The sequence below is a fragment of the Athalia rosae genome, chromosome 2 (genome assembly GCF_917208135.1).
Source record: "Athalia rosae chromosome 2, iyAthRosa1.1, whole genome shotgun sequence".
In the NCBI taxonomy this organism is placed as follows: domain Eukaryota; kingdom Metazoa; phylum Arthropoda; class Insecta; order Hymenoptera; family Athaliidae; genus Athalia; species Athalia rosae.
This window is the reverse complement of record NC_064027.1, coordinates 14,918,757-14,931,993: the sequence shown is the minus strand read 5'-3', so window position 1 is coordinate 14,931,993 and position 13,237 is coordinate 14,918,757. Positions and strand designations below refer to the sequence as shown.

At 39.5% G+C, this 13,237-nt stretch overlaps 1 protein-coding gene across 5 annotated transcripts in view; it reads right to left on the bottom strand.

The window, feature by feature from the left end:
• Window positions 1-78: 78 nt before the first annotated feature.
• The window catches only part of LOC105684843 (protein numb), a 55,863-nt gene continuing 42,704 nt past the window's right edge, over window positions 79-13,237 (bottom strand). For all 5 annotated transcript variants that reach the window (XM_020851698.2, XM_048650626.1, XM_048650627.1 and 2 more), the window contains 8 exons: window positions 8,368-8,532; window positions 7,329-7,400; window positions 6,749-6,967; window positions 6,461-6,647; window positions 6,089-6,346; window positions 5,424-5,600; window positions 4,899-5,335; window positions 79-4,790 (listed from right to left, as the gene is read on the bottom strand). In XM_020851698.2, the coding sequence (XP_020707357.2) occupies window positions 4,500-4,790; window positions 4,899-5,335; window positions 5,424-5,600; window positions 6,089-6,346; window positions 6,461-6,647; window positions 6,749-6,967; window positions 7,329-7,400; window positions 8,368-8,505 (1,779 nt within the window). In that variant the 5' untranslated portion in view covers window positions 8,506-8,532 and the 3' untranslated portion in view covers window positions 79-4,499. The remainder of the gene's footprint in view (window positions 4,791-4,898; window positions 5,336-5,423; window positions 5,601-6,088; window positions 6,347-6,460; window positions 6,648-6,748; window positions 6,968-7,328; window positions 7,401-8,367; window positions 8,533-13,237) is intronic.

Sequence of the window (13,237 nt, the reverse complement as noted above, 5' to 3'; positions counted from 1 at the left end):
TATCATCGAGCGATATTTGAACGTCGGAAAAACGGGAATTGTGTATCGATACGTCGGTAGTAAAAGCAAACGACTTGATAATCACAACAGATATTATAATAAATCGTATTTTTATACAGAGGCTAATACATTGTGAAATTAACAAAGTATTTTAAGAAATATACACTTTGAAATCATGTGTAAAATGATCCAATCATCTCTGCTGTATTTACAACGCTGCACCAACTATTACAGGTATAGCGGATACACGATAACATCAATATCAAACTGGTATCTTGCTCCAAGATCATCAACCGACCAGTTTGAAGTTGAATTTGATCTACATGCTTTTAGGGCTCATATACTTTGTGCCCCACGAGAAGTGAATCATCACAGCCAAATGCGTTAAATATCTGTGCCCAAGCCCATTCCATCGCATTTTTCTCAGTCTACTGCGGAACGGTCATCCGATTTCAAATCAATTTTTTTTTATGTCATTTTATATCATCATTCCCATCTCGTGGATCACAGAGCACTGGTAACTGCTTCCTTGATCGCTCACTAACAAGTATGAAACTTCGGAAAATTATTCGGTTTATCAAAAACTGATAATTCTATGAGCCTGCAACAGCGAATCAACAAAATCTCTTCGAACGAAACAAGAAAGCAGAAATCAGCTTCGACCGAATTTCGTACTTCTCCTCAATGAATTACATTTAATTAATTAAACAAAGTTGTTTTACATAAGACATTGACAAACAGCAAGTATAATATATATTATATCATTATTACGTTATGTTGCGGCATATATGTACACTTTCTCGATTTAATATACGAACAAGAAATAATCCTAACACTTAATTTGGAAAAAGTTCATTTTTCCATTGGACGTTTTCCACTAATAAGCTGTGTATAATATTTAAGTACATTAGTCATCAATATCTGATAAGTACCGCGGTAAGTACCACGAGTTTGTTTGTGCTGCTGACTTTAATTTCCCATATTCACTGAATCAAACAGCTGTTCAAATATTGTTAGACATTTTTTCTTATTTATCTGACGATTTTACTTTTCGGTTTCTTTCCTTTGTATCGCTCGATCAATGTGTTTCACGATTTCATCCCAACACCAAAGTAGATTCTTAACGATAATGATAATGACAGTAATAATTGAGGCGGATTTTTGTGCAACTTGTTTGAGAAGTTGACGAAATATTTATGCGCAACATATGAAACATCCGATGAGATTAAAACATACAATCTACACACTATACGTTTCAGTTAGAATCGTTATAATTTACACGTGTTTTATAATCTTCTATCAAAAATAATTCAACGAATAAAAGTACTTACAAACCAAATCGAAGCACTGACGACACATTGATATATAAATGCGCAAAAATCAGCCTCATGAAAATACTATTAGGAATGTAATACTATAGATATTCGCGTGAGCAGTAGAACTGCTGTGAATTAACAATTGCTCTATTTCTTTCGAATCTAATTTAGGTTTTTTTTTCTTGTTCCTCTGTAATATGAGCAATCATATAAATAGCATGGTATCAATTTATATCGTTCACTTACTTTTCACGCTATTGACATACTCGAGTAGTATTTTTATTATCTATTTTTGCAATATATTAAACAACTATTCTATTTACAACTCATACATCGCCAATAGATAATTATCAATCAACAAAAAATTATCTAAATTCGTTTTCATCCTCGACAATACAACTAATCATAAAATTGAATTACATACGGTGATGATTATCAAATTAAGCTGCTTGTGACCTGCATTTATACTTCGAAAATGCTATATTATCCGATAAAATGTATTAGTTCCTTTGAAGTAACGGTGAAAAAATATTGATGCTAATTTTACTAATCTTCGCAATTAGTAGTTTGTAAGTCCGTGTAGCTCGAAAGCTCATAGTATTGTTATCTGCATAGCGAGTCCGGTGATTGGTTTTTTTGACAAACAACACAGCAAAAGGTACGAACATCATATGCTGAATAGATCTGTGAGTGGATTTCTTTTTCTTTCCAACCGTTTTAGCGCGACACCTTCTTTCAAAAACTTAATTTCATACGGCAGGAAGTAAATGCGAATATATTATTTGATAAACTCTGCGGGATTACGTATAGTAACGCTACACTGTGCAATTACCATATCCTCTAACAAGTAACTTCAAATATTATTGAGATTGTATATATATATACTTATTGAAATTTCTAAACAAGTTTTATATTCAGTGCATACTTAGATGAATTTTGAATATTCAATATATCTCTGTATATTTTCAATATTTTGCGAAATCTTATTGTTTATAAAATTTACATGGGATCCTGTAATATTCGATGCGGTGAAATACGCGCTCGCTTCAAATGCATTCGATTATTAATTGTATGATATATAATGAACTTGACTCAAATCTTTTCGGTGATTTTAATACACAAACATGCAATGTTTGATTCAAATTCTTGCTTGATTGACCGTGATTGTTATAAAATATAGGACATATCATGTACCACAAGTATAAATAAGGCGCGTCGCTTTTGAGTAAAGATAATTCATATTTAGGTAAACAATATCTTTTCCACAAGTAAGTACTGGCCTCGTTAATGAATCACAGTTCGCAGACTAACTTTTTTGCCGATACTATACTTATACATAATCCCCATTTAACAGAATGCCGCAATGTCAGAGTACGTTGAATTTTTAATAACATTTGACTATAAGGCACTATTCAAACTATAATAATAATAATAATAATAATAATACGCGAATTAAATTCAGATGGGCGAAGGAACACGGCGAACTACCTATGGAATGAAATAATTATATTCAATACCTGTCAGTTTTTCGTAAACAATCATTGTCAGTTCATTGATAAATTTATCTAACGCGAATGAATTGGCATGAGTACTAACAGTACGCATCATCAACATTGAGACAATCTGTTAAATTAGCTCAACTATCAAATGCCCCTCAAAATTATGTTGGTCCAACGATATTTCCAATATGGCAGGTAGATAAATGCGATAATCATACATTCCACCATACAGACTGATTCTCCAGACTAAAAAAAGAGATCAAATGGAACGTCAGTGGTGTAAAACTTCGAAATAAAAATTGAAATGGTTGTCGTGAAAAAGAAACAAAACCGATACTCCCCAATATAAGAATTTTTCTCGCTTACGATACAATCTGTCGATACGAATAATGAGGAGTGCTATAGTACTGTATACTTTTGCAACGTTTAATTCAGTGCGACATTTAATATTGTTTAGTGCCGTATTCTATTGATTCTATATCGTGCATCTGCGATAACTTTGCAGTTCAGCTATAACTGTTATTAAGACTACTACCTACTACGGTGCGTATTCATCGAGTATGATAATTTAATATTTCATGATCGGCAACGTTTATATAACAATGTAACCATTATAGGCGTTAAAACTTTTCTTTTTCAATACTCAAATTTGACCCCGCCAACAACAAATTTCAAATATTTATCACTAAAATTAAACGTACATTACTATATTGCAGTTTTATTTCCCACTCCTACAATTATATGTGCTCGTTAAATCTTCACGCTTGTATTGAAACTGTTACGAGTTTCAGCAGTATCACAGAACTGATGTCGGCAAAAAGATGTGAAACCGATCTACTCTGGATTGCTCTTGTCTACTATCTACAACGCGTTGCTCTACATCATCGTACGTTTCCACAATTTGCACCCAAATAAACATATGGACAACAATCGTCTGGTACCATATTTCTTGATTACGATATTATATGGTATACTATAGGATAAGTTTACATATATCAGGGGCTATATGTAAGCACTCTGCAGCCTATAATACAGATAACTTTTCTCTTGCTGCAAATTAGTGATATCCTGCATAGATAATTTCGGTTAAACATTGATAGATTTCACTAGACCTCTGAAATTGACATCTCATATGACGATAAAGTATAATGATGAAGAAACGTCTACACATTCACATAAAGGTTAATTCCGTGGAACAAGTCGATTGACACAGTTTCCAGTCAGTGTAGCATTGAAAATTTCTCGACCAAACAAAATCTAATAATTCAAGTTGTTCTCAACTATGAACTACTTTTGATCAAAGAGATATTCAGGCTTCCAACAATGAGCTTATACTGTGTAATTTACTTTAATTATGCATCGTAACATTTGTGCGCGAATGTCATCTTGTTTTTTATCATTATATCACATCGATATATAAGTACATTCTTAAATTGCATGTAACAATTTTCATCACCACACGAGTCAGGTAACATCGGATTCGCCGCTAATGAGTAATTCCGGTTTGACGCATCAGAATCAAGACTAAATTTAATGCTAAATGACGATTAACAACTCTCGATAAGTACATGATTTAGGTGTAATACTTTCTATCGCGCAATCGCTCTGAATGCGAGCGCACGAGAAGCCGTCACTACGTATTGGTCTGATAGTATTTAGCGATACTGTTAACAAACTCCTGATGCTACAACTGTACCTGAAAAGCTTGCGTAGCGTTTGACATAATAAAAGGATTTGTCGTAGATTGCTGAAGATTACGTGCAGCTATTTCAGCCCACTCGGCATCAAAAGGATCTGAAGGACCACCGCGTGATACGAAACCCTGACTGCCAGCAGCAGAGCCAAGAGAATGTGCACGTAAATGAAGCGCGGGCGCTCGCCTCGGACTTGGGGGGATCGGAACTACGGCTCCAGTCACACTTCCTAGCCATTGTTCTGGTTTGGGTAAATTCGTCGCTGTTGTTACCGGTTGTATCTGCAAGGAGAAAAAAATGATTGTTTTAATAAATTTTCGTCCACTCCTTTTTGTATTTTAAGAAATACATTTTTCCGTGCAATAATCGTCTAAATACTACTAATTTACCTGTGCGATTGGCTGGCTGTTGGTGACATTCGTTATCTGCTGGATACTCGTTGGAATGGGGGATGGAGATGCGATGCTGGTGTTTGGCGAGCGATTCAACGGTGTTACCGTATTGATGGGAATTGGAGATCGATTTAAGGAAGGAGTTGTGGTTCCACCGAGCGAAGAAGTAGACGCGGAACTAAATGCAGGACTTGGATTCGGTGGAGTACCGAAGACTCCTACAGTGCTCGTAGGTGCCGGTGTATTCATTATCGATTGGCTTATCGATGTCCTTGGAAGAACAGGACTGAGATTACAGCTTCTATTCAGAATTGGTGTCAACCTGGAGTTGGCAAGCACTGGTGTATCTTGCCAGCTTGGACCGACATGATTGATATTGTTGTTGTTTATGTTATTGTTTATCTTCGTATCGTCCAGCGAATTATTGCTGCTCACTGTAAAAAAGGCATGGGAATAGAATCAATTACAAGTTCGAGTAGCTAGAAAAAAACCAAATGAAAAATCGACGAACTCAACACTAACCTGGAGGTGTTATCGTATTGAACAATTGTTTCGCTACCGAATTGGAAGTGTAACGCGAGGGTTGCGTTAATTCGTAGTCGTCGTTACTCGACAGGAGTGAAAGCCCTCGTGAGAGCTGCTGGCACATCGCAGAGACGCTATCCTGACCTCCGGGCGATATTTCCGGAATGGGACTCACTAAAAATGATTCAATAATGATTATCTATGAGATTTTGATGTCTGGTGTTCACGGTGCAACGCTGGGTACATCACTCGACTATAGGACAGTTCTGAAAACAATTCTAGGTCAGGACCCAGGCTCTACTACACCTGTACATGGACACTGCAAAGACCTACTGTAAAGGGACAACTTTATGATATCAGGTTTCTTCTAAAATAGTGAAGCAACATACAAGAACCCGTTTCAAAATTGTCAGTTCTGATTTTTTTACACCCAATAAGTCCACCATATCTTATCTACAAGTGTAACAATCAATTCCTCATATTACTGTTACGATAACAACAGAAAATTACAACACTGAATGAACAGACAGTATGCACACTAACAATATATTAACCTTCGTCGTATCCTTCGAAATCTGTTGCATAAAACCAAAATTTCATTTTGGAAAAAATTATGCAAGAAATTTTCTTATGTACTTTTTACTATTATACTAACGACTTACCAGGAGGTTTGAGTGGTATATTGTGGGGCAACGTTGGGGGCATTCTCGCAAGATCCGTAGGTTCAAGACTGTGGCTGCGGGTGCGTTCTAGATTACTTGGAAGATCGTTCACTCGAAGACTTAGTTGTCGTTTAAATGGCGATGCTTGATTCAGTTGCGTGAAACCTCTAAACGAACCTTGTCGTTCCAACATCGATGGTGTTGCATGAGGGCGTTCAATTGCAAACGGATTAAACACCTGTTTGACCGGAGGAACATCTGGAACGAAGATAACAAAAAATACACATGAGACTCACACCTGGAATTCTTGTCAATTCAACGGTAACTAATTCTCAATTAAGTTTTCTAAATAAAAGAGGATTATGTACTGACCTACTGCGCGTTCGTGCGAATCCTGCAATCGTTCCGTTAAACTGGGTTGCCTGAAGCTGCCACTTCTTGTGAATGTTGAATTTTTTGGATCAAAGGTCATTGTTACTCCACATTCTTTATCCCTACGCTGTTTGCGTTCTAGACAAGCAGCGAAGGCACATCCCACAGCGTGGCTCAACCTTTCACCCTGTTATCAAATTTAGCTATGTCAGGTGAGATCTCCATCAGATTAATTACGAGTAATGAGCTGATTGTAAATCAGTTCCCCGAAAATACGAGTACACTTACGGATTCCTTGAGCGCCAAAAACCCGTGGCACATCCATCTTCTGGTGGTACCATCTCGGCATATGTAGCTAAAGCCTTTGTCGTGATTGCGATCGGGCGCGCAAAACGACACCTTCTCTATGGTCTGGTCGACAATCAGTCCCTTTGTTTCATCTTCAACAACGCGCAGACCGTCACCCGAAACATGAAGAACCGCTCTAACTGGTCGCCGTCTCGAATTCTGTGAGAAAATGTTAAACGCAAGCATCAGTCAGGTGTCAGTTGAAATTTAGTCTTCAAATCAGAAAAAAATACGCGAATGGTAGAATAATTAGAATCAGATCTTTATCTCGTACTAATTTTTTCTGGGTATGTAACTCGAAACTTGAGTTATTCCAAAGTAACGTCATGCCAAAAACCGAGGTTCGGTAGAGGGAAATACTTCGGATTTCATAATCAATTTGGTTGTTTGTCGACGTGTCAACGGATATTTTAGTGGAACGGTGGAAAGATACATTCGTTCTGACAATGGGAAGTATTGAGCTTCTTGAACATTAGATACATACGGCGGGTAGTTATTCACCAAATTATAGAGCACTTACCCTGAGTACTTTGAGCGCCTCTTCGCAGACTTGCATTCCTCTGGATTCGAAAACTTCTACACACCCCAGGTACTGTAAGGAGGGAACAGATAACAATTTTATCAAAGTTCTTACAAGATCTCGATATATAACAATGTTATCCTGACCGAAGATATCTCTCACTACTAGAAGGAGGCAGGGTGACAAAAGTCCTGTTTTCGAAAGTAACTCGAAACTTGGGTAGATTAAAGGGTCTGAGCTCTCCAGAAACCGCTCAAGTATTAAACATGTAAATGCTTGAAAACGCTGTAGAAGGTGTGGTATATAGCTATACAAATTCTTCTTATAAGTTCTACCAGGATTGATTACCGAACTCTTCGTAAATTCATGTGATTTGTAGTCGTAGATATATGTCATTGTTGAATTATGTACGTACAATACAATAACTGATTGCTCATCCATCATTAGTGGTAGCATTAATCACTCGTGACCGGAACGTTACTCTACATTGTAATGATCTCAGTTTTGAAATATTGCCAAAACACAGATCTCACAGGTTCCGCAAACATTCTGTCATCGAAATTAATTTTCTTACGGATCGTAAAGCAGAGGAGAGGAGAAAAAAATGTCATAGTTACAAAAATAATGATAAAGTAAATAAAAAAAATAAATAAATTGAAAACGAAAGGAGAATGGGTAATCATTCGATCACATCGATCTAAAGTATCAGTCTGGGGTAACAAAATTTTAGACTATAACTTCGCTGAAATATTTCAATATCATAGGGAACAAATAAGGGCGCTTTCCGAAAATCCGCGACTTCAAAAAAGCTTTTCGCAGCCCTTTCAGGAAACGAAACTTTGAATAAAACGAGTTACAAGCGTGCACAGCCTACACAGCCTAGAGTGCGATATGAAGTGGCTGTCTAGCTCGCGGCAGGTAGTGCGCGGAAAATATAAGTACGAATACAGGTACAATATCCCAACTGGAAAGTTTGAAGATGCAAAACAGAAAAAAAAAAAGAAAAGAGTTGATAAATGCGCGATGCTTATAAGTATACCTTGACGTGAAATACGCAGGTGGCCGATCGCACAGCACTTTCGTCGGCCTGCCATTGATGCGGTTTGCTGGACTCAGGGATGTGGGGGTCCTTCCGCCTCCGGAAACTGTCTCGGAAGCTGCGCCGCAACCGGTCCATTCTTTTCCCCGGCGATCTCTCGCGTTTCTGCAAATAACGAGGAAGGAAAAAAATTCGATTAATTAACCGGCTGACTGCGTCACGGTGCGTACGAACAGAGCGAAGGTTATAGATGCGACAGCTGTTTCTAGAGAAACTTAGCGAATCGTAAGTCTGGCGTATTTTCAGCATCGCCGTATACACTCCATTCATAGACAGTTATTCCTCACCATACACACCGTTCGAAGAAAGTGTCAGCAACGGTATAACGGTGGCGCATAGGCCATCGGACGACTCCAAAGCTACGTTTTCAGTCTCAACCACTTACCTTCCGCAATTTGGCGTCGTGCCCATTATACCGCTCTAATTTTGTACGGTGTAAAATGTCGCGGTACCAAACAGACTGCTATATCCGCCGCTATTATGTCTCAGGACTTTTCCGCAACAGGACCAGCAATTGCAGCGATTACGTATATTAATCACGAAAAATTAGGGGCCTAAATACCGAGCGAACCGCACAGGTTAAAAAGGAAGATTGTCGAGCATCCCAGAACTAGCTGCGGTGTATCCCAAAATGAAAATGGGTACCGAAACAAAGAAGGACGAATTTTTCTCTCGATTTTGATCGACTACGTTTGCAGGGGATCGGAAAAGGCGATCTCCAACCGCTTATCTTTCCCTCTTCAGACAGTGAATTATTCAAACGACCACGGTCTGTACGCAGGACACTAGCAGCAGCACCCTTTTTTCGAAGGGTTTTCACACGAGATAACCGCGTGTCGGTGACACACACGATTAACATATGGGACTGCACGCGTCGATCAATTGTCGGGTGAAAAATTTCCGCATTTTGTCTTTGCAATGGTGTCACGTGGCCTAGAGCGCACGCATATTAAGCACCAACCAGCTTAGTGTATAAAGCCCATTGATCAGCGCTCGCCGAGCCAAAATTTACGAATGCTCCAAAGTTTGAACAGCGGGTTCGAAGTAACTAGAAGACACTGCGATCACTAACTCGAGCTTGGTTGAATCGATTGTTTGATATCGTTGAAAATTAGATTCAGATAAAATTTACAAGTGTATGGGCGTGCGGCAATCTAATCGGTGACCGTACGGTGTTTGTAAAAATTTTTTTTTTCTTTTTTTTCTTACGTCACGAGAAATAATATATTAAGCAAATAGTATCGGAGTGTAGAAGAGGGATCGGAGAACAACGAAGAATTTGCGAGGGCCTGTAAACTAGTATACACGTATACCCGACCCTGAAAGGTTTTCATCATGAGAAAATACACTAGCTGCAGGTAATTCCCCGGCGACATTTGTTCGAGGTTCGTAGCCTGTGATGAAATCTTGAATTCGGTTCCCAAGGTTTCTTTTATATCAGACCCTCGTTCGCCTTGCGTCCCCTACGAATGCTTCTGAATTGAGCCCTAAGTGCCACCCCAGGAACGAACGAACCGGCCACAAAGAACTGGGAGGCTACTAGCCGCTAGCAAAAACCGCCCCAAAGATGCTTTAACGACGATGATTAAACTCCACATTACACATTGTATTCCCGCCAAGAATTGCGTCCTTGCTACTTTTGCTCCCAGAAAAATCGTCGAACATTATGCGAATTTTTCAAGTGCATGAATCGAAGTATAACACGCGTTACGTGGAGGCATGGCGGCATTCTTTGCTGCACTGTCTACAGCAAACGTAGCGTTCGTGTATCGTCCGATTCTGACAATGGTTCGTAAGAATTTGTACTAAAAATTTTATATATTTATAACTTTTTAGGAAACACGCGAAACGGTCGTTAACGGTAAATCAATATTTAGCGGCTCATGCGATGCTTAATTTCACAGGAAAAAAAAATCATTAATTTTATCAACCTTGAAATAGCCGAAGCTCACCTATACCTATCGGCACGCGGTAAAATCCAGGCTCTTTGTAGGTACTCGTAAGAGCGAAAGTTTTTAATTCAGATGATGAAAATCAAAAAATAAGAAAAGTGTTCTATGAATATTATAAGTGTATGAAGCAATGCCCGCGATCCTTTATCTCCTTGTAAAAGTGGCGAATACTCGATGCGATATGCATCTCGAAATATATTTTAGCCGAGATTTTAGTGCTGAGTGAGCTTCAAAAAAAATCATTCTCTTTAATTTGTACAGGTTTTTTTCTCCGACTTTAACTTCACGATACGAGGAAAATTCTTAAAAATCTTAAAGCAGCAGACCTAATGGATGCAAATCGTCGCTATCGGAAATTGGGGTGAGTCAAATACTAGCGAAATACCGGGAACTTTTACAGTTTTTCAATTCCCCATATGTACAGGGATAACATGAATATGTTTTCGTCGTCGGCTGGTGTTATTCACCTTCAATTCTGACGAAGAAATTTTAAATTCCGAAGAAACATCGCATTAATACAGAGCAATATGAAAACGTTTTCGTTTCGCCGAATATTCATTCTCAAACAACATGAAAATCACAAGTACAGGAGATGATCACAGGTATACACCAATATGTGTAAGAATATATCTCCGAGGATAGGCAGCCTGTATAAATGAAATCTTGAATTCGGTTCCCATGGTTCCTTTTATATCAGACCCTCGACCCTTTCTCCCTCTTTTGTAAGACTTGTGAATCGGGTCCGAAGCGTTTTCACCCCAGGGAGTGAACTCGAGTCAAAATCCAAAGGTTGTTTCGAGTCGCCCCGATACGACGCGATGCTCTCGAGAGTAAAGACGTGGAGTGGACATCTGTGAACACCGCTACTGCACGTGAAAATGCGAGGCGATATTATTGCAAGAGACAAAATTCAATTCTACGACCGTAACTTCCGGCATCAAACTCTGCGCTGCTGCAGCATAGTGGATTTTTCGATGATATCGAGCCCAGAATACGAGGAGAGCTACCAAAACCAGCCGAATTATGTGCAACATCGATTTTGGACGTAGGACGCAATGTCACCGGCGTTGGCTGGGGAGTGTAATCTATAGGTATTCGTTCATAAAATCGTCTGTACATGCATACGTATATATGTATGCGGGCAAACATCCGGTGTACGAGGTCTGACAATACCTGGTACTAACGTCACAGCGTTCGTTGCTACCCAGGGGGGTAATTGGCACGCATTGATTTTGTCTGACGGCGGTGTAAGAATTAATTATGCCGCGCATCGTCGGAATTGTTTGAATCAGACGGGGCAGGATATTCCCGCTGCATTCCGATGAAACCGAACAACGATACACCCGCGAATGTGGTCACCCAGTTTTTCAGTACCGGAATGAAAACGATGAAAAAATAAAAAAAAAAACTCGTCGCTCAACGTCGCGCGGACAAATTTACCGGCTAAAAGATACAAAAACGTTTTATAACGGCGTAACGATGCATATTTCGTCACCGGAAGACGTGCTTACAATGCACAAAACGCGCGATAAAATTAACGATAACCGTACAACCGCGTTCGTATTACTCGGGGAGTAGAGCATAAGTTGATAGATAGGCTCGCTGCTCCCTGATGCGAGGCATTCCTGCAGCGAAAAAAAAAAAAAAAAAAAATCTGATAATGTACTATACGCGAGTTCAAATATATATATCTATAGGCAGGTATGTTCCGATGTTATTTTTGTCTGCCGGGTGTACCATGGCAAGGTTTGCTTTCAATCTAGATGATTGTTTCCACGTACAGATACGCCTGTATACAAACGTCTATCTCGTGACCGCGCGGGCTTCCACGGATCGCAATTTAATACATTTTCATCCGCGCGGGAGATGATATGACGAGAAACGGAGCGGCAGGTCGGATGGGTGGGGTGGGGTGGGTACTTTTAAACCACTTCGGACCAGCCCAGCCAATTTCTAAGTCCGCACACGGTATACATCTTGCATGAAAATGACGGAGCGCGATCACGATTATCCACCCTCGCGCCTCAAATACACGATTTATAATACACCGAGCCTGCAACACGCACCGCCCGATGGATATATCGTTGCATTCATCCGAGCGTATCGCCCCGCAAGTTCACCCTCACGTGTGAATATGACATGGGAACCAATTCCCGGATGGAGGGAGGGGGGGTGGCGTTTTTCTTTTTCCTTTTTTTTTTATATTTCGAGCGGAGGGGGACGATATCGGATGAATGAAAATTCAACGCCCGAAAGAAAGAGGATGTCGAGTGTTATTTTTGGAGAAGATATTAGAGCGTGGGCAGGGAGATATACGATACCGCGATATAAGTTCAGGGGTGAAACGGTGGAGTGTTATCTTTACCGCGTAAAAAGAAAAAAAAAAAAGCTGCGACGAAAAAAGAGTAAGTAAATAATTTAAACGAAACGTAATTGAACGACGGGGTCGTTCCGTGGGGAGTGATTTGCGCGAAATTGTCACCTACCCTATTGATATCCTAGGAAAACAGGCTAACCTTTCGAACGCAAAGGGCGAAAATAAAGATAGGCGGCTAGGTATGCACGGCAGCTCCCATTGCCTAAATAAACAAGCATAATATAAAAAACAAAAATGATGAAAAAAAAAAGATGAGGGAATAATAATCCTTTTGGAATAATGTACGGGGGATGATATCGCACTCCAGGATTGGTTAATGGCGAAAACGTGGCGTCATTCGTGCGGACACTCGATGCGATCGGATTAGCTTGTTTACCGAGCATTTAATAGGCTTAACAACCAAAGTAAAGAACGCCTGCAACTCAATCGAACACGTGCGCCGAGTGGTCGGGTGTTTCTCTACCGAAATCTAAAAAAGTAA